At 39.2% G+C, this 21,241-nt stretch overlaps 1 protein-coding gene across 1 annotated transcript; it reads left to right on the top strand.

The window, feature by feature from the left end:
• The first annotated feature begins 6,786 nt into the window (after positions 1-6,786).
• Positions 6,787-20,365, top strand: LOC122672057. Its single transcript, XM_043869564.1, has 9 exons — positions 6,787-6,885; positions 7,043-7,135; positions 7,249-7,253; positions 15,662-16,088; positions 16,800-16,964; positions 17,542-17,628; positions 17,784-17,842; positions 19,917-20,067; positions 20,164-20,365. Exons 1-9 carry the CDS (start codon positions 6,787-6,789, stop codon positions 20,233-20,235), a joined length of 1,158 nt encoding a protein of 385 aa, XP_043725499.1. The 3' UTR covers positions 20,236-20,365.
• The last annotated feature ends 876 nt before the right edge of the window (positions 20,366-21,241 follow it).

The following is a 21,241-nucleotide window of genomic DNA, read 5'->3' as shown; positions in this document are numbered from 1 at the left end:
TATTGTTGTTAGTAGTAGCACTAACAATGGGGTGATGGGTTGCAATGTTAATAGTGATAGAATATTCAACTAAGCAAATAAATTTTTGGAATTGGCCGCATAGAATAGTCAATTCCAAAAAAATGACTGATAGCACAATATTTTCACATTGAATCCCATATAATAACACGTTCTGAGGTACCAAAATTATTGTGTTCTGGTTTTGAAGGTTTCTGAGTTGAATATTCAACTAAGCAACTAAATTTTACCCCAAAAAAAAAAAAAACCTAAGCAACTAAGGTTAATCTATACAAATACTGTTTTGCTACGCAACTGTTACATGCCCACGCCACCTCAAATGCTTTTTCCTAAGCTTATCATCTATTTGAGGTCACTACTAAATTGCCTTAAATGTTCAACCAAAAAACAAATTGTGTTAAATGTGGTTATTTCTTTTTATGTCCTTTCTTGTTCAACGCTCATCCATCCCAATATCCTCACTTCAGCTATACAGAAACTTCCCAGTTTCTTGGTATCTTCAATGGTTTGTTTATCATTTTAGGAGCCATGAGATCCAAGGTTCCATGCTTGGTAGAGTTGGAAGCTATACAGAAAATTGAAGAAAAAAAAATCCAAAAAAAATAAAAAATGAGAACTCCTTTTTAATCTGCTTTGCTCCACACGGCTACTAATGGTGTTGAATATTTTGTGTCTTTATTCATTACAAAATTAATAAAAAATGAAAACTCCACCCTTATTCTGCTTTGCTCAACGCCTACTAATAGTGCTGAATATTTCAGGACCACGTACCTTTTTGTGTCTGGAGTGAGATTATTGAAGATATCTTGCGTGAAAGCATGTTCACAACCTGCGGACCATAAGGGCTCAACTCGTTGGATTTTTCTCCTCTCCATTTGGCGATCTATAAGTTCCTTGGCAGTACCCCTGCCTGGGTGAATCTAACGGCCAGAATTTAAAAATCAGCTTTTAACTCTTAACTAATCCTGGTTACACCAACTCCAAGGTTAACTCAGGTTAACCCACTAACCCATCTTAACCCTAACCCTGGTTTCCTTAATTTCATCTTCCTCTTCCTCCTCCTCTGTTTCTTCTCTGCGTTTCAAAGGCGTTTTAACCCAGGTTAACTCACTAACCCATTACAGATTTAGTTTCCTCAATCTCCTCCTCCCCTGTTTCTTCTCTCAGGCGTTTCAATTGTGTTTCTTTCAAGTTTGCTCATTTTATTCCTTTTGAATTTTTTCATTTTTTCGGCTCTGTTTGGTTGCAAAGAGAACTAAAGGGTAGGAAAGTGAAATTTTCATACTTAAAAAGAAATTTTTGTAATCATTACCTCATGTGATAATATCACTAACTCCAAAGTATTTCATATTTGTTTATTAAATTCCACCTCACTTTGCATCCAATTCCCTTTAGCTTAAAATGTAAAATAAATATTACATGTAAAAATTCTTTTTTTTTTTTTGTAAGAGGTAAAATTATTGAAAAGGGCAAGAGGAGCACCAAGCTTCCGAATTACAACAATCCTGAAGCCAAGGACTGAAAATTGGCCACTATATCTTACTTGTCAAAGAGAGGGCCTTCCAAACTAGGGAGTGGACTATGCCATTCAAATCCCTAGAAATAAAGGAAAAACTACAGTATTCGAAAGACAAAGATAACAGGCGAATATCTGAAGTCAATCCAGAGATCAAAGAAGGAGGGGCCTGATTCGATGAGTTTAAAAAGATCTTAATCAGAGACTCGCACTCTGATTCCACAACCAGGTTAGAGAACCCTCGATTCAGCGCCTGGACCAAACCTGCCCTGATTGCACATGCTTCACCTTCGATAGCTTCAGTGAGAGTCATAGGCTCAGAAAACGGTCCAACAAGTCTCCATGAAGGTTGTGAAAGGCAAAACCAATACCTCCTCAATCACCATTAGAGGGAACAGCTGCATCATAGCTCAACTTCACAATCTCCCCGAGAGTGTCATGCCTATTATATACCGTCTGGGAGTTTTGGACGTTTGTTTGAGGTTGAGGCGATTTAGATAACGACCAGAATTCCTTGAAAGTTTCTTGAGCTTTCATGAAGACCTCTTCTGGAGACCAATCCCTCCGACCAAAGATCAACTTGTTCCTTGCCACCCACAAGTACCAACAGATGAAGGAGCACCGGCTAAACACTTCCTTTCTTTTCTCTTTCGATGGAAACTTGATACGGTCCTAGTGTTCAAACCACTCAACGATCGAAGGAGATACAATATTAGGAACCACAAAGGAAAGATCGCTCCCAAACCATGTAGCTTTCGCGAACGAGCACTAAAGAAATATGTGATCCTCTGACTCCATTTCGCAACCGCATCTCTTGCAACTAGGATCTCTATGAATCTGCCTCTTGTAAAGGTTCTCTCCTGTAGCTATTCCTTGAGCACAAATCCTTCACAAAAATGATTTAATTTTGGGGAGACTAACAGTGCCAAATTAGCTTCCAAACCTTCGAAGAAATCCTTTCCCATTTTTGAGTTCTTGAAGAGGAAGCTTGAGAAGCCATCACTCGGTCCCTTTGATTTGTGAGAAAGTGATACGCTAATTTAATAGAGAATAATCCGTTTCTAGAGGGCCCCCAGATTAGCCGACCCTCCCTCGGAAACAAACTGAGTTTAATCTTCAAGGTCTCCTTCTTGTCCATCAAGTTGAAATATCTATCCAGTAGGTCCACCCTCCAACTTCTATTATCACTATCAATAAGATCCACAACCTTATTGATATCGCAGTTTATAGGGCGGGGAGAGCTAACTTTGAAATCTGGGCTTGTAGGAATCCAATTGTAGTCCCAAATCTCTATATCAGAACCGGATCCAATCTCCCATCTTAGGCCATCCAATAGCACTTTCCTACCCACTAAGATGCTTTTCCAAGCCCAAGAAAGTTTATTACCTTGATTTGCATGGAGAAAATCAGATCTTAGGAAATAAATCACCTTCATGAATTGTGCCCAAAGAGAGTCTGGATTGTCCCTAAGTCTCCACGCCACCTTTGAGAGGAGATCCCGATTATGCAAAATAGGGTCCCGAAAACCCAGCCCACCCTTCTCCTTAGAACAGCATAACGGGTCCAAGAGATCTAGTGGATTTTAGACTCCTCCTTGTGCTAGCCCCAATAGAAATTGCATATACCTTGCCGAATCGTATTATGAACCGAGGCTGGAATAACAAAATGTGAGGCTGCATAATTGGACATAGAACACACCATTGATTTAATTAGAACCTTTCAACCGGCATGTGAAAAGGGTTGATTCTTCCACCCTTGGGTTTTCCTACAAGTCTTTGAAGCAATATCCTTATCATTACTAAATATGATAAAAAATTTAAGTAGTTTATACAATCAGGTAATGATTACAAAATTTATTTTTTTAGGTTTGAAAACTTTTCTTTCTTTCCGATAAAAATAATAATAATAAAAAAAAAGAAAAATAAGTTGTATTCCGACGATATTGTAAATACTGAATGAGGCTTCCGATTAGGATTCGGGATTTTCGATTTTCATGGGAGCTTTTGATTGAATGTTTACACCTTAAAATGAATTGGCCAATTTGGCTTTCTTCCAGTATTTTAGACTTTTTAATGGCTACTATTCTCCCATCTGAAAGTCTCCACAGGACCCCATTTCTGAGCTTTGAATAGCTTTAGATCTTTACTGATCCACCAATTGTTTGCGCTGCTCAGTTAAGTTCACACTTGACAATCCCAAATTCCCAACACTAGTTCACTTTTGGATTCCCTTTACTAGAATGATGGTTTTTGGATTGGAGTTTCAAGTCAAATTTTTTTGAACTACAAAGTTAAATGAGTTTTTACCAATATCAGAGGGAAACCGCTTGGGAAGAGGCCTGAGAAGTCAAATATGTACAATTGAAACTTGAAAAATCCTCAACCTAATCTAGACTCTGAGAAGAGTTGGAGTAGGATCAATGGGGATATATGTCACTTGTCTTTCTAATTGGTCTTCAATCTTCATGCGCATGGGCGATCAAGATAGAGAAATTAAAAAATCACAACCATTTGGACTTGCAGAATCAACCATACACAACTGTAAGGAGAATCTCAAGTTCATGGGCTTTGGTCGGAATGACTGTAACAGAGGAACCCCCACCAAAACAGAGAACTGGGTGAGGGGGAAAAATCACAATGACAAAGAAGGCCAAAAAAAAATTAGGGAGAAAGAGAAGTAGTGAGGAAAGCTTCATCATCTTCTCCAGAAGAATTTTTTTCTTACTCTTTTTCTTAAGAACTTTGAATATGCAACAGAAGAATTTTTTTTTTCTCTGACATTGGGTTTTTTTGTTTGTGGATTCACAGCCTGATTGGCCGGACGAGTTGGCATGGATATAGGCAGCTGGGGGGACATACCAAAGGTGCTGGAAGTGTTGGCTATGTCAAGGGCAATCGGAGACTACATTGCTGCTTCAAACAGAGCCGTGGGGTGGTTACACCGCCGCCGCTGCTTCAAGGCATCCTCCGGCAATGGGCATTGGAGGCGAGAAGAAGAAGGAACAATAGCTTGGGTTAAGTGTGTGCGAGAGGAAGAAGGAACAATAGCTTGAATCGTGGACCAAACTAGGGCTAGGATTGGTTAGTGGGTTGGTGTAACCGTGTTAATTAAGATGTCAAAACTTTGTTTTTTTTTTAATTCTAACCGTTGGATTCTTGCTCTCCACATGTTGCTCAGCCAAGGGTACTGCCATGGAGAGGGGAAAAATCCCGACGAGGAGTCATACCTTTGGTGGCTTACCTTGTACCATGCAGATCGTCTACGGCCTGGCTGCCCGTAGCGGTCTGTGCAGTGCAGACGGGGCTGTGGGTGCAATGATCGCCTTACCCCTATTCGGGTAAGACGTTTGGGCAGGAATAAGGCGGTCTTTGCACGCACAGCTCAGTCTACACCGCTCAGACCGTTACGGGCATCACGCCGTAAAGGATCAGGACCCTGCCTTGTAGATTCCTCCAAAGGGTGAGTGGTAGCAGCGCCAACGCTCAAAACCTTAAACGCAACACCTAAAATATAAACCTTTGTTGTTTTTAGGTCAAATCCTAACCGTTCAATGTAAAACCGCCTGTTTTAAAATAAAAAAAAAAAAAAAAAAAAAATTAAAACCGCCTGTCTTTCTCCACCGCCATCCATGTCTCCAAACCCCCTCTGCACCCCTTCTTGCCCCACCCACTGTTATTCCTCCGTAATCCCCCATCCTCCCTATCTTTATCCCCACACCAACATGTTTCTTCCTCGGGAGCAGCGTTGACCACTTCGATGATGACAAAAACTCATTTCCGAAGAGCAAAACGAAAGGGACGGATTAAGTCGGTAAGCCCGTTAGCCAAATTCTAATCGTCTTCTCCAAAGACGGCTACCGCTGGAGCCTTTTTCTCTGTGCGAGCTTCCATCGCTCCGACTTCCAGCTTCCCCTTGCTTTGTGCGTTCGTTGGAGATGTTGCCATTGTACAAGGTGTCATTCGAGATGTATTCGTACACCGTGAGAGGTTGTTCCAGCTCAACGCAGCAGCCAAGGAGGCGTACGAGGCTGTGGTGATTCACATGTGCTTGGTTTCATGCACACTACAACTGCACAGATTCACTGGGGGAACATTTCAGGCTTTAAGAAGAAGTGAATTCAGCAAATAGAGTGGGAATGAGGAGGAACGACAAGCTCATCCATGGATCTCCCGACTCGGGGTTGTTTACTGAGTTAGTAAAAAGTACTGGTTTCTGGTATTATTTATTCCCACTTGTTTTTCTGTTTCGTTTTGTTATGATTGGTTATGGGTGAGTCTGTTTCCCTTCGGAGATTCTAATGGAGATGACAAAGAAGTTCGCTGAGTCGTCCCGACTTCAAAACGCAGAGGAAGTAGAGAGAGTAATAAACATTAATTGCGTTGAGGTGATCTACTTTGAGAGATTTTTAGAGAAGAAGGATGAGGGGAGAGGGAAATAGAGAAAGAAAAGTGGAAAAGCAGAAAGATTCACTTCTCTGTTAGTTATTACTCTTCCTTAGTTCTTTCTATTTGGTACATTTATGTGATTTATTGATGTTAGAACAAACACCAACTAAAACGAACGAAAACAAAAAATAGAGCAAGATGACTCGGAGATTTAACGTGGTTCACAAACTAGTATAGTGTGCTATGTCCACGGGTGAAGGCGAAGATGTTTCACCATATAAAAAAAAAAATATTATAATAGAGATCTCACAAGAACACCCAAAACGGAACTGTTTTACTCTCTCAAAACCCTAAAATGAAAACCCCAAAATTCTCACTTTACAAAAATACGGGTAAAGAATATAAATACTACTCTATCAGATCGGGTCTGCTCAAGCTTGGATCTCAACACTGATCTAAGAAAAATTTCATTCGGATCGCACAAAAAAATGTTGGAGCAGATCATTTTCGAGGGTCCAAAAATTCGAAACATACATAACAATTGATTAATTAATCGAAAAGATAGAGAATTCACAAACATTAACAATATATCTCTTTGTAAACTCTCGTCTCGTTTGAGCTAGAAGATTAGAGAAGTGAGTGATCATGAGAGATAGGGTTTTGGTTTTTCTGGTTCTCTGGTCACAAAGGGGTGAAGAGGGTTTCGATTGAGTGAAGAGGGGTTGTCTTCGACATCGTCATCTTCGTTGAATACTTCAAAGTGTATTTCCATTGAACAGGGGCTTAAAATGGGATTGGAGTTGCGGATGAACAACAATGGGTGAGGGGGAAGGGTTAGAGAGGTGTTGCTGAGAAGTGGGAACAGAGATGGCGGTGGGAAAAGGGTTGCATAGGGTGTCGGGTAGATTAGAAGTTGCGTTTAAGGTTCCGGACCTCTTTCCATTTCCAATGCCTCCCATTCCAAAGGTAAATTGAATAATTAACCCTAGCAGCTTTGATTCTCTCATGAGCTCCAATGAACCAAAACTCCCCTATTTTCCCTTGTAGCTTTTTGGCGTGAAACTGTTCCCAAATATCAAGTGATGCCATAGCCATTGCAAGCTGGCCTATATATTCCTCAAAGAGCTCACTCCCAAAGAGAATTGCAAAGATCGCAGCTGGATCAACGATCGCTTCACTGAATCGTCGACGGAAACGCTCGCCTTCTCTGGCTAAGGTGATCTAGATAGTGGAGACGTGAGTAGCAGCAGTTGATATAGGGGCGATCGCTCCTCCTTCTCTTCTTCCTTTTTTTCTTTTAAGATGAGACTAACTTTTCTTTGTTTTCAGCGAATGTAATCGAGATGGTGGCAGTAGCTTCACCTTTTGTTCCGGCGTGTTGCAGCGACGACGAGTAGGAGCTTCTTCAACCTGCAGCTCCCATTCTCAACCTCTCACTCTCCTTCAAATTAACACTCTCACCGATACCTCCCTCTTACACCAGTCCTCACTCCCTCGATTCACCCCCTGGTTAATGGCGTAAAGCCATTCTCCTTCCTCTCATCTCTCCTAAACTCTTTTCCCTCCCCAGCTTATCCTCTAACATCACTCCCCAGTGTCGTAAAGGCAACCCTCCTTGCCTCTCTTTTTTCCGTTTTTTTGGGTAAGAACCCTACTTGCCTCTCACTCCCTTTTATAACCAAACCCTTGCTGGAGCTCCTCATTTCTGCCATTCGATTCCAAATCCCAGCGATTCTTCACGTTTTCCTCATTTCCTTCTCCCTGCTCCACTAACTCCAAATGCGACCTCAGTTAACCGTTTGAGCATGCGTGCAGCGTGAGCAGCCCAAAACTCAAAATAGGGAGAAATAATGTTAACCGGTGCTGTGTACACACCCAGACAGCCCGGCACGAAAAGACCAGCACATCCCTCTGGAAAAGTGGAAAGGTCTAGGGGTGTGGCAATTTTTTCTCACCCCTGTGTCTCTATGCAGGTACACACCTACACACAGCACCCACACAACACCGGTTAATGTTCCTTTTCCCCTCAAAATATATTGTTTGAGTATATAGGATTCAAATTCAATGTAAAAAAATTGTGATACAAGTAATTTTTTGGAATTGGATGTTGTATCCTCCAAAAAATAAAAATACAAACATTTATAAAGGGAAAAGACTGGTATGCTAGCGATACCATTACCTCCACATAATTGATTGTTGGAGACATCATATAACTCCTTTCCTTAAGAGTATATGCTCATTGTTCATGAGAAGCATGGTTTTAGGTATCAATATTGTATTGGCCAATATGATTGGTATTGTTGATACCCGAAAGTGATATGATACTACAATTGGGAAAGGGGCAGATACTTGTTTACTTATGTCAGTCAAAGATAAATCAACTCACAAAATCGTGTGCCCTCATGAAAGCATAATTGGTGATGAGCTTATAGCTCAATGCAGGCTGCTAGACAGTTGAGTCTAGTGTAAGTCTAGGGATGGTCGAGAGTTCAACCCTCTTAACCCCCATTTTTTCTAGAAATAGTAGTGGTAGTATAATAGTTTAGTAAAAAGTGTGGGTGAGTGGACCCCTTGTGGGTCCTTTTTTTTATGCGAACCTTTGTGGGTTCCTATCTACCCTAGTGTGGGTCTACCACCCCCCCCCCCCAAAAAAGAGGAAAATAGTAATTATATCTCCATCAATCAAAATTATGTAGAAAAGATATTACTTCTATAAGATATTTGCCCTTAGAGTTTTTTCTCGGAATGGGTACTTGATTTCAGGGAAGGGGAGAGCTATTACTCAATATACAGGGGTGAGGTGAGGCTTGACATTCATGCATAATGAGGGGGGGAGGGGGGGGGGGAGGAATTAATTTACTCATCTTTTTTTTTTTTTACTTCTTTAATATTATTTTACTAACTCTACCCTATTTTGTCGCCCTGACTCGTCCTAAATGAATTTGAGTTTGGAATCTACCTAAAGTATGGAAATGGATCTCTTGTTATGGTCCGTAGTGTCCTCCGTGCCCACAGATAGTGTTCTCAACTCCCATGATCGTATAGGTGGTTAAAAATGCCAAATGATTTTCAAAACAATGGTAAATGGTTTTGGCACACTCAGAAAGACCTAGAGTGAGCCCATAGACCCAGACCTTAGCTGGAATAGGCTTAAACCCGATTATAATACCCCCTTGGTGCTGCATTAGGACTAGGTATATCTTGTTCTGAAACAACACTTGATGCCGTGAAAATGGCATTAGTTGAATATTGGCAACCATTCTAAGAAACGAACACAATTTGATGAATTGAATTTTCAAGCCATGCTTGCAATCGACTTTGGGAGAGAATCCCCTATTCAACAGTTGAGATAGTTGTGGGTGAGGGACACAGGGCTGAGAAAGCTCAACTAAGGATGTCAACGGATATTTGAAAATCCGTATTTGCTCCGCGTTTGTATCTGTTTAGGAGAATTCGAATCCGTCTAAAACTTATTGGATACGAATATGATAGTCCCCCTATCTAACCGATTATTATCTAATTCATTTAGCAATCTGACGGTAATAAAATGTTTGAATATTTCTTTGTGTCCATCTATCCGATTAAGTTACCTTATTAGATTTTGTTTTTTTATTTTTATAATTTTATAAGTTAAGATAATGTAATTCTTTTTCTAGATTTTCTATTGGTTTATATATATTGTTTTATGCATCGTGATACATGGAATCACATTTCTATTAAAATTAATACAAGATAAAATCTAAAGTAAAAAACGTAAACAAATCAAAAACTAAGAAGAATAATAGAAAAAGTAGTTGCTGAACTCTCAAGTCTTAATACTAACCCTCATCAACAAAACGGTAAAGATACCAATGAATAGTCATAAATTCATATTTGAATTGCGTTCATATCTATTTAGGAGAATCTGTATTCAAAAAAAGAAAAATTACAGGATTAGTCACTTTTGAGTTTCCTTTTACAAAATTAGCCACTATATGTTTTACTTAACAAAATTATCTAATTTTGAGTTTAGGTTTATAAAACTATCCACTGCAGTTTCTCTGCCTGCCTTATCTATGTTGTTTGACATTTTTACCCTTGCCCCTTCCCTGTAACCCCATGCCGCACCGCACGACCTCAACCCTCCCCTATAGGGATTCCGGTTTAGCCCGACAAAGAGACGAAGAGCTTTTGCTTCATTGTTTGTGCCGAAACGTTGTCGATGATGATTCCTCTCTTCAACTTTGGTTTCTTATTTTTTTTCAGTAGAACTTCGGCTCCTCCTCGACGATGCTTGGCTAAATGGGTTATTGGCATTCCAGCTAAAGAAGAAAATTTTCCTTACATTTCGGTAATAAAATGCAGAGGCTGAATTCCTTAGGCCCCTATTTCTTGCGGTGCTGATTTGTGTCTTGTGGCGGTAGGGTGGGGGCAGACGACAGGGAAGAGCATTCAGGTTCTGATTTTCCTGTTTCCTTGACAGAGCAAAAGAGCATTTGGGTTTTGATTAAAGAACACCTTAATTTCATAGTACAGAGAACTCAACTTTTGTCTTCTGTTTAATATTTTAGTGGATTTTTAGCAAACACCACGGTTATTAAATTTTCTAGTTGAAGAATTTTGTCTTTGAAAGTTTTTGTGATCCGTATTCATTGATGTTATCGCCGAAATTAATTTTGAAACTACAATTTTTTTTTTAATTTTTTAATGTAATCTGTCATTATCCTAAGCATGGAAAGCTCAGATATCCCATGGGGGAGATTTGGTGGGGAGCTATATCCTACAGGCTGGGGGTCGAGAAGATGGGATTCCAACACCGGCCTCATCTTCCATTTCATCTTATAATTTTCCTATTTTCTTGCCAGGGCAAAAGAGAACAGCAGAAGTAGGTTTACAAGGTAGCCTCCTGAGGTGGGATTCCGACGTCGGCCTCTCTCTCTTCTTCTTCTTCTTATTCTTCTTCTAAAGAATAAGGTCAGAAGGAGAAGAAGCAGGGGGTAAGGACGGGTGTGGTGGGGTAGCGACAGGAAGAAGGAGAAGGGGGGTAGGGGCAGGTGAAGTTTGTTGGGGTACAGCATGGGATGGGGACATGTGGGCACAGCGGCATGGCAGATGTGGTGGCAAGAAGAAGAAGAAGAAACGGGTAGTAGCAGGAGGTATCGTTGAAAGAACCGTGAAAATGGAGGTGGAGGTAAAATAGTAAAAAAAACTCTTTTATTGGGGAAGAAGCACTGTTTTGAATAGTTTTGGAAAATCAAACCTAAAACAGCATATTTTTGTTAACTGAAATAATAAGTGGTTAATTTTGTAAAAGGAAACTTAAAAGTGACTAATCCTGTAATTTTCCAGTCAAAAAATCATTATTCGTAAACTATCCAAAACTGTCTGAAAGCTAACAGGATATTATCCGGATACAAATATGATAATGCCACTAGCCCAACCCTTAGTCCCTTACCCACCTGTATCCTGAGCTCTCTTCTCTATCGTGTTTTATTTTCTGTTGATGTTATTTGAAGACTATTATTTTATTTATTTATTTTTTTTTTTGGGTAACGAACACTATTATTTTCTGAAGTTAACTGCTGCCAAGCCCCTGCCTTTGTGTAAGAAGACCTCCTCCTGTGTTGCTGAAGAACAAACATCAAAGCTTCTATTTTCAGTCCACTCGAGCCCTGCTGCAAACTGGGGTTTCTTTGCAGAACTCGATCCTCTGTTGGTGCCCCTCGTAAGTTCTGTTCTCTACAGAAGTTTGGGGTTTATTCTACTCTCAAGGGGGGACTGTTCGATCTCTGTTTCACTTCCTTTTATTTACTGCTGCTGCTACTTCTGAATCCCTACTGTGAGTACCTAAAGTTCTCTTCCTGTTCAAGCATAATTCTCAGATTTGATTGACTACTTTCTTCTACTTAAGTCTGAATCTGTTTACCTGAGTTCATTGGAGTTTGAAGCCTATTTTGGGACTGTTACCCCCCAGTGGACAGTCTTACATTACCAGGTACCGTTGCTCTTTATTTTGCTCTCACTAAGATACCTGTTATGCTGCCCAGTGTGGAGTGCTTGTTCCTTGTGTGAATCAAGTGTGATTGGTGGTGAACTCAATCAATACCTCGCGGTGGGAAATCCAAGTACTGCTGCTCTTTATTTATCTCTCATTAAGGTACTATCTGTTGTTATATTTCCTGCAATTTTGTTCAGTTTTAGTACTTGCGATGCCTCAGTCCTCTCTTCACTTGAACTGCTGATTTGAAGGTGATCTATGTTGCTGATTTAGTCTGATTTCAGAAACCTTCAACCAACAATGGACTCTTTTATAATCTGTTTTAAATCTGGATTCTGTTGGTTATTTCATACAATCCTACTCGAGGATTGATGTTTTGATTTGATTCGACATATGCTGTTTTCTGGTCAATTGGGTCTGAAATTGATAGTTTACCCTAACATTCTGTTGGACTATATACTTTTGCAATCTGATCATTATTCTGACCCTTAGTTTGACAGATTTAGCCCTATAGCCCCTATCCTAGTGTCACTATGAACCCTCAATAATTTCAGATCCGGCCATTGGATCTTGCTGGAACTTTTAGCAAAGTTTAAACTCTAAAAGGAGAACTCGACCAGACTCACTTTCAGTCTGGTCTGATTAGTTGATTTCAGTATATGGATTTTCTCCTAATTCTTTAAATTTTCAACTCTGTTTTCTATCCTGTTTGGTTTCTGGTTAGTATTTAAATCAGAAATACATTACCTTGTCATTGACCTAAATTCTGCTTTAGGGTTTGCTTGATGTCCTGTTAAAAGGGGTGTGTAATCTGAACCTAGGGTTCATCCTACCTAACCCCCACCAATTTTGTATCAGAGATATGGCTGCATCAGGCTCTAACCCTATACAGTCAGGGGATGATAAGATTTCTATGCGACAACTTGTTGATATGATGAAAAGTATATCTGATCGATTGGTATCCTTGGAGCGACATATTGAACTGTTGATACATCTCACAACATCAGCCTACTCCGGATGACCATAGAGATGAGCATAACCCATCACCAGCTACCTCACAGAACACTAACCAATATCATAGAAGGTTACTATTTGCCTCAGAGAACTACACCACAGGCACCACCAGTTATTTTTTTAAGATCATGTGAGAACTTACTTTGGTAATACCGTTGGTTTTTCCCCTAAGTTGGGATAAGGTTATGGCTGCTGTTGTTGTTGTAATGAAAGACTTTCTTTGTTTTGGTCTCTGGATTCAGGCTTGCATCTATGGGGTATAGGTTTGTTGAGACTTGTGGATTCAAGAGTGTTTTACTTCTGTGAGAGTCAGTGGTGAACCTTGGTGGGATTCCTTACAGATCAGGTGGATTCCTAATCATCTTCCTTTCCTTTTACTTTTCTTCCATCGGTTAGGCAGGTCAGATCAGGAACTTTCTTTCCTGTGCATATTATTTTCTCATAGTCTCTTGTTTTGCTATTTGGTTATTCTGTTGTCATGTTCGGTCTTACCTTTCTTCAGTTTACTGATCTGAGTTTCTTTTCTAGACCTATTTCTAAATCTGTTTTCAAAATCAGAACTTGTTCTTCAAATTCTAGAATCCTAGTGCTGCTATAATACCTCTTTTAACTTTCAGTTTCTCTGAATTTGATTGTTCGTGGTTCTGTCTTCTGGTTATTACTGATATCATATCAATCTCTGATTTCTGTTTTAAGCCATTAGTATGCTGCTATCGAACTTTGTTCGTACTTGGTTTTAGTTTTCTTTGTTCAAGTAAGTTTTTTTCCATTTCTTTAAATGTGTCTGTCAGATATAGATCATCGTTTGCAGACCTGTAATATTGACTTAGAGCAATTGACCAAAATTTTATGCACATCAGGTTTGTTCTGTTTGAGTCATAGCTGTCAAGGCGTTGCTAGGAGTCCAAGCTCTTTCTTGGATCCAAGGCGACAACACGCCTTGTTGACACTTCACGAGCTTACGTTGATTTATGTTTATTGCTTTGTTTTTCGATGAATATGCTTATATTACATACTAAATTTATTATATGTTGATTCTCTCATCTTATTAGGTCATTACTAGTATAATTATATTATATTGCATTGATATGACTTCTATGTTGCATATAAGCATAACTATATATAATATTATCATTATTATATTACATATAGTCGTTTACTCCATGCCTAGGGTGCCTAGGCAACACTTAGGCGGTCTCCTTGTCGCCTAGGCACCCCTCCAATGCCTTGGGTTGCCTAGTTGCCTTGATAAATATGGTTTGAGTTATTCAATTTTGTCCTAATCTGGTTATCTTTTTTCCTACGATCCTGTAGCAAGCTGATCTCCCACTATATCTTAGGGCGCGTTTGGTAACGATCTTGGGAGCTGTTTTTCAAGCCCGGGAGTATCTTGGGACCAGAAAATGGAATCTAATGTTTGGCAAAACTGATTCTGATTTTCACTCCCAAGAACGAACCGGTACCAAAGCTGGTCTGGAGATTGGTTTGGAGAAACATGGTTACCCATGTTTCTCACTCCCAAGATCAATTTTAGGGTAACTTGGTAGGTGAAATCCGATAAAATCTTAAAATCTTTAGACTTCTCCACGATAAAAACGAAGGCCGCTGGACGTCTTGACGGCAAGACGCAAGACTCAAGAGCATCTCAGGTATTCTTCTTCTTCGTTCTTCTGCTTCTTCTTCTTCTTCTTCGTTCTTCTTCTTCTTCTGCTTCTGCTTCTGCTTCTTCTTCTTCTTCTGCTTCTTCTTCTTCTTCTTCTGTTGCTTCTTCTTCTTCTTCTGTTTCTTCTTCTTCTTCTTCTTCTTCTGCTTCTTCTTCTTCTTCTGTAAATTCGTTTTTTCCCTTCATTCTTGTTTTAAAATTTGTATTTGTATGCTTCTTTTTTTCTTCTTTAAATTTGTATTTGTATGCTTCATCTTATGTAGTTTTAGAAAATCTGCAGTTTCCATTAGAGGATGTTCTGTGAGAGAGAGAGAGATGGAAGCTATACACTATTTCTTTTGTTGGGTACGGTAACCGTCTCTGTGTTCATAGGAAAAAAAAAAATCAGAATCTTTTATGTGGTAGCTATTGCGTATTCTCAGCTGGATTTGATTAGTGCTCGTTTTTGGAGAGGTAAATTTCCTGGTTACAAAAAGATTTCTCTAATTCCCTGGTCACGTGTGTGTAAACCAAAAAGCTGCAGTGGTTTGGGTTTACATGAGGTTTGTGCACAATAAATCTGTTCTTGGAAGACTTGGCTTGAGTTGTGTAGCGTCTAATATGGAAAACTAAAGTGCATCCAAAATTTAGGATTTTTAATTGTTGAATGGTGGAATTACTACTAGGGGGAATCTTACTCGATTTCTTTATGTTGGGGATACTCATGTATTTTGTTCAAAAGAAAAAGAGACTGGTTGACATTTATTTTTATCATGTCCTTTCTCTAAAGGTTACAGGTAGCAGGGGTATTAGGATTAAGATCAGAATAATGGCAATAGTTTTAAATTTCTGTCTCAGACCATGTTTTACCAAACACCATTTGGTTCAGGAATGATTTCGAGAACAGTTTCAGAACAGGTTTACCAAACGCCTAACAGTAGGACAAAAATGATCTTTCGAAGAAGAAACAGAAAAAGATCATTTTATCGAAGAACATCGTTCTCAGAACGGAATCGTTACCAAACACGCCCTTACTGGTTTGAGATTAGCACTGCACTATCTTGACTAACCCATGTGCTGAATTTCCTAACTGTCCCCCACTTTTTTAGTTTGTTGTGTTTCTTTGAACTCTACCCTCCCCCACCTCCTGAAAGAAAAAGTTCTGATGAGAAATTACTTATCTTATGCAGTGTGAGCATATTTATGATGTCGGAAGCTTCAGTTCCTCATGCTGAACAAAAGGAAGTAGGACCTAATCATTTTGGTTCCTGTATACATGAAATAGTTGAGTTGTTATCTGAAAATGAGGAATTCCTTTCGCCATTCTCCTCTCAAAGTCATGAATTATCTGCAGCATGTGCAAAGGTCAAAGTTGACGGCATACATGATGAATGCGGTAGAGCATATAAAAATTCTGCTGCTTCCAGTTCTTTATTTTGTGATGGCATAGGAAACGGACTACCAGACTTCCAGAGAGAAAGATTTAAGGTAGCTCTCAAGGAGAGTGTGCAGTTCCTGAATCAAGAAATTGATGAGGTATATTCGGATGCCTTACTCCTTTCTTGCATATCTGCATGCATTTCAGAAGGTACTAGAAACAGGCTCTATTCATTTAAAAGAAAGGGTATTGAAAGTTTCTTTTCGCCTGATTTGACATGGTTTATCATTTTTTTAGCCTGCCAACACATGTTCTGGGCAATGAATTAGAGGGTCACCTCTTGGTTGGGGCATATTTGCAGAAATGCAAGAGTGAAACTAGTGAACTTGAACAGTTAGAAGATACCAGTGTCTTAATTTGGTGACGATTTATGATGCCCTACAAATTTTTGGGAATAACACTGTCAAGGGTGGATCCAGGGACAAGTATATGGAGCAAAATAAGTTTTGTGAAATTCTATAATTATGTGTATGTACATGTCTGTAAGTATGTATATTAACTAAAGTGGGTCCACCCAAAACAATTCCTGTGTCTACTACCTCTGTGGCCTTCAAGGAGTGTGCATCCAAATGAGTGCTGGTTTTTGATTCACCATTGCTCATGCAACTGTATAATACAACTTAAAACAATGGCATGTTGGTTTCGTGGTCACTGATTCAATATTCCTAGAAATGTTATTTTTACATCAAAATATCGTATAGTGTGTATTGTTATCATGATCTAATGGGTCATTCACTTCTGCCAAACATGCTAGCTCTTGATTCAATGCTCATGAATTATATGTAATTGATATAACACGCTGAATGCAGATGTTAGGTCCAGTTATGGCTATGTGCAAAATAAAAGCACATCCAAGGGGAAAAGACGGTTTACCAAAAAGTTCAAGTGCGTCCACTGTGGGCTTGAGCCAACCGTCACGTAAGAAGCAGAAGAAATCTTCTTCCCCTACATTGAAAGCTGGTGGCTGTGGAGGGGTCCGTATTTTTATGGCGCTGCTCCTTTTATTAAGTTCTACATCTTCTCTTTAGTTTATCTTTTAATTACTGGTATTAATTCCATTTCAAGTATAGTGTAAACTGAAGAAGTGCAACAGTTGCATGCATTATTGTACAGTAAGAGTGAGGAAAGTAAATTTATAGGCCTCCTGGCTTTGATCTAACTAGATGGAAATGAGGAGAAACATGAAGTAATAACTATGAGCTTGAGATTTGAGATTGATGGTTTTGTTCTAGAGATTCATTAAGAGAAGTGGAGGAAGTTGGGAGAGGAAGGACAAGTCTCTCTCTCTCATGCACGCTGGCAGAGTGAGATACCACTCTGAGCATTCTTAGTTAGCTGACCTAGAGCTTATAAAATTCTTCTTAGTGAGCCAAGGTCCAGCTATGCTCCTTTAGTTCGCAAGTGATTTGCCTATGTGGTTTGGTTTCATACATAAATTTCTTTTGGTGGTGTTCAAAACCTTACATGAAAGGTTGTCTACTATTTTAAAGGAAAAAAAAGGACCTTAACATGAAGAGGGCCTTACCTTAGTTCTTCCTCTTTTTTTTACAGGTGGATGATGATCTGCAAGTTCTTCTAGAAAATGGTGGTTTGCAAGTTGAGATGGTAAAGAAATATTCTGATGAATTATTTGCAAAGGTGATCTTTTGAGTAAAAGTTGAAAATTCAAATGGACAGGCACTTGTCTGTGTTATCATCGAGGATTATTAAGTGCTATTTAGAGGCATTCATGTGATAGAAACGTAAACAAGGTGATTATGTTTTCCTAACTAAAGTCAACTCTATATTTTCAGCTAGGGCACATGGAGCAACAGCTTGAAGAACTTCTTGATACTGTGATGTCAAAGGGCAGGTAAAATGCTTTTCATTCCGCTGAATACAGAGTGATTGAGTTCCCGGGGGAGGGGAGGGAAAAGGATGTGATTCTTCTCAATCATATATTTCTTAGTCCACAGGTGAATGTAGAATTCTGTAGATGTAGTCAATTTTTTGGGTTTCCCACTGGGGGGGGGGGGGGGTTGGCAATGAAGGACATGTAAATGAACACAATCCGTTAAGTATGGCATTCCGGAGGGCTGAAGTGTCTGTTTGTCTCTTAAGGATATTTTGTGCAATCAGGACTTAAGGTATGCATGGAAACAAATGATAGTTTAGGAAGGACTGAGTTTCTGTACACTGTGGGTATGGAGGGAATCTCCACATCCCAACCCATCACTACCATTCGATTGCATTAGGGAGGGGAGGGGTAGTTTCGACAACTTCAATAGGGGATGGGGGTGTAATGATGATCCAAGAGTCCTCTCACATGGTCACAGCACCAGTGGAGAAGAGATTTCTCTACTCCATTCTCCACTCGTGAAGGAAAACTGTCCTTCTAGGAAATAGGAACTTTTAGGGACGAAATAATTGATGTCAGTCACACAAGAAACTCATAATTGGGTATTTTCTCTGATATTATAAATGAAACATGTCTAAATGACCTGAAAGTTTTTCTTTTAAATTTCACTGAACACCAATTTGGAACATATCTAAATGACCGGAAAGTATTTCTTTTAATTGTCAGTGATACAAGAACTCATATCTAATCTTTATTTTCTTTTTTATTGGAATGTATGATTAGTATGTCTAGGATACTGGTGCAATTAATGTGGCAATGAGGGGAAACACACCACAGTTTCTTGTTGACAAGAACAATGTAAAATGTCAATTATGAGTATATTGTAGTGAAATAAGACTGGATGGCCCCAGAAGCCAGATAGAGTGGAATGGTGGAATATGATTCATAAGGCTGACCCAAGTGGTTAGTATACAATTCAGTTGAGTTAGTTCAGTGATGGGACTAAGATGTAAGATGATCCTACACAACACCATACGTCTAATTCACTTTTGGCCTGAAGTTAGTCCATTCTTGCTCACTGTGTGCAATCTTTAACTTGTTTCATGAAAGCTAATTTGGGTCAGGGTTTCTAATGGTGCTAGGAGTTTTCTAGGCAAATGTAATGTTGGATGAATATTGCTAAATGTACAATATATAAATGGCACAAATGACTATCCATAAATTGGATGTCATGGAAATGGAGTGGGATGTTAGTCCTGTTTATTTAGGAACTCAGGGTGCATAATATAAACAAGACAACTAAAACAGAAGTCTAGGTTTTGATTTACATGGTATTTTAATTTATGATGTATGCATGTTTCATTGTGGAAGAACCTGATATATTGAGCTTGCCAAGATAACTTCTAGTTTCTAGTCAGGTAGGCTTTGCTTCTGAGTTCTGAATAGTACCCTTCCACCATAACTGAAGTTTGCCTGCGTTCTATATTTATATACTTCTGTTTGTTTTATGGATTTTAATGTGATACACTTTCTAAGAGAATGATGATTTTGAGGATGGGATGGTTTTATATGATTTTGTGTATGGCAAAGGGTTTTATGGACTTGGTATCATGTTGGGAATCTTGCCATTGTATATCTAGTGAGTGGTCTGGATTGGCCAGGTGTCAAATTCTAGACTCTAATTCAATCATTTACCTCCTATGTATTAACATACACCCTTTTTGATGACCCAAGCATTGGCATGCACCCTCTCGGTAGTCTTCAATTTTTCAATGCTTTATCCTGCCACTTAGGCAATACTGTTTGTGCTGAAACTTGACATACGTACAGGGGCTTTCAGGTTTACCTATCCACTAATTTCAACCCCATCCAACCTGCCACTAGGTGGGCCATCCATAGATACCCTATGGATGGGTCTTTGTTCATAAAGCCCACTCTCTATTTGTTTATCTTATTTTTCAATCACATCACCAAGAGAGGATCAGTTTTGCTTCATGTGTAGTCAAGCCCCATCATTTATTTAAAGAATTCTTCTGTAACTTCTCATTTAACCCTTACTTTGAGTTTTAAAAGTTCTCCCTAATTTCAGGTCGATGACCATTACTGAGAAGCAAGAGCTTCATAAGCTTATTCAAGAGCTTCCACCAAAAAATATGGACCGTATTGTGGAAATTGTCCAACGTAAGAGACCACCAGCGGATCATCCTGGTAATGAGGTCTATATTGATTTGGAGGAGGAGGTAATTGTAAATGAGGCACTATGCCATTATTGAGGCAGTTATTTTTTGCTTGAGGATTTTGAACTAATTTTTCCATCTATATATGGGTTCTTGTAGGATAATCAGACACTTTGGAGGCTGTATTACTATGTTGAGGCAGTTACAAATGCCAAAAAGCTTGCATCATAGGTGAACACAATTAAATATATCTTTACAAGGATTCGCCAATGGTTGTATCTTGGAGTTTTCAGTATGAAGCTCACTAGTTCATGAATTTCAGTTGGTTATGTGAGAAAACCCTTGTCAAGTGGAAGGGTTTACTGGCCAATTCTCAAGGCCCTCAAACTCTTACTACGATAGATCAAGTCCTTGGGACTTTGTACAAGGTGAACAAAAATTCAATGTACATCCTGTTCTATGTTAATGTTCAAGTATCATAATTATCTGTGAACAATCAATAGAATGAGCATACTTCGTACGATAAGATTGTTGTGACATTTGTGGAAATGTAATTGAGCTGAGGTTATTCTGTTGACCAATTTGGCCTCAAGAAATATGACCAGTGTTCTTTATCTGGTCTTGCTTTTTCCCCTTAATTCTTTTTCTCTGCCTTCCTAGTTTATGTAATTGAACTTGTCTCCAATATCTAAAAGGCACAGCTCGGAGTGACCTTGTGAACGTTTCAATTAATATGATGCTTATTTATTCCATTTCAATCATGCAGGTACTAGTACAGGTTCTTTGATTGGGTGAGATTCCAACTGTGTTGATCCATGAGCATGTGTTACTGGCATTTCCTAACACCATAACTTAAAATGATTAGGCAAATTTTCATATAAATGGTCCCTCATGATAAGCCACTCATTTTTGTCCATGGGTTCTTATATTTTGCAGCTACCTGTGTATGGTTGTGCACTTTCTTGTTGTCCCAAGTTTTTAAATCTTTATTTTGCCAGTTGGCAAACTCTATTTGGTATTGCAATTTGACATGTAGGTAAAGGATCATACATTCTACCCATCCACAAAATCTAGGCCCCATAACATTTACCACATGGCATATATTTGGCCATCATGAGAGACTCACAAGGATAGGCCGCCCTGGATTACTGGTATTTTTATCTGCTCCATTTACTGCCAGCTTCATTTCCCCAAGTTCCTCTAATAGAGGGGGTGGATCCCACTCGTGCAATGTGTT

This window comes from Telopea speciosissima, chromosome 8, assembly GCF_018873765.1.
Source record: "Telopea speciosissima isolate NSW1024214 ecotype Mountain lineage chromosome 8, Tspe_v1, whole genome shotgun sequence".
Lineage (NCBI taxonomy): Eukaryota > Viridiplantae > Streptophyta > Magnoliopsida > Proteales > Proteaceae > Telopea > Telopea speciosissima.
The sequence above is the reverse complement of the archived record's forward strand: the minus strand, read 5'-3'. Positions and strand labels throughout refer to the sequence as shown.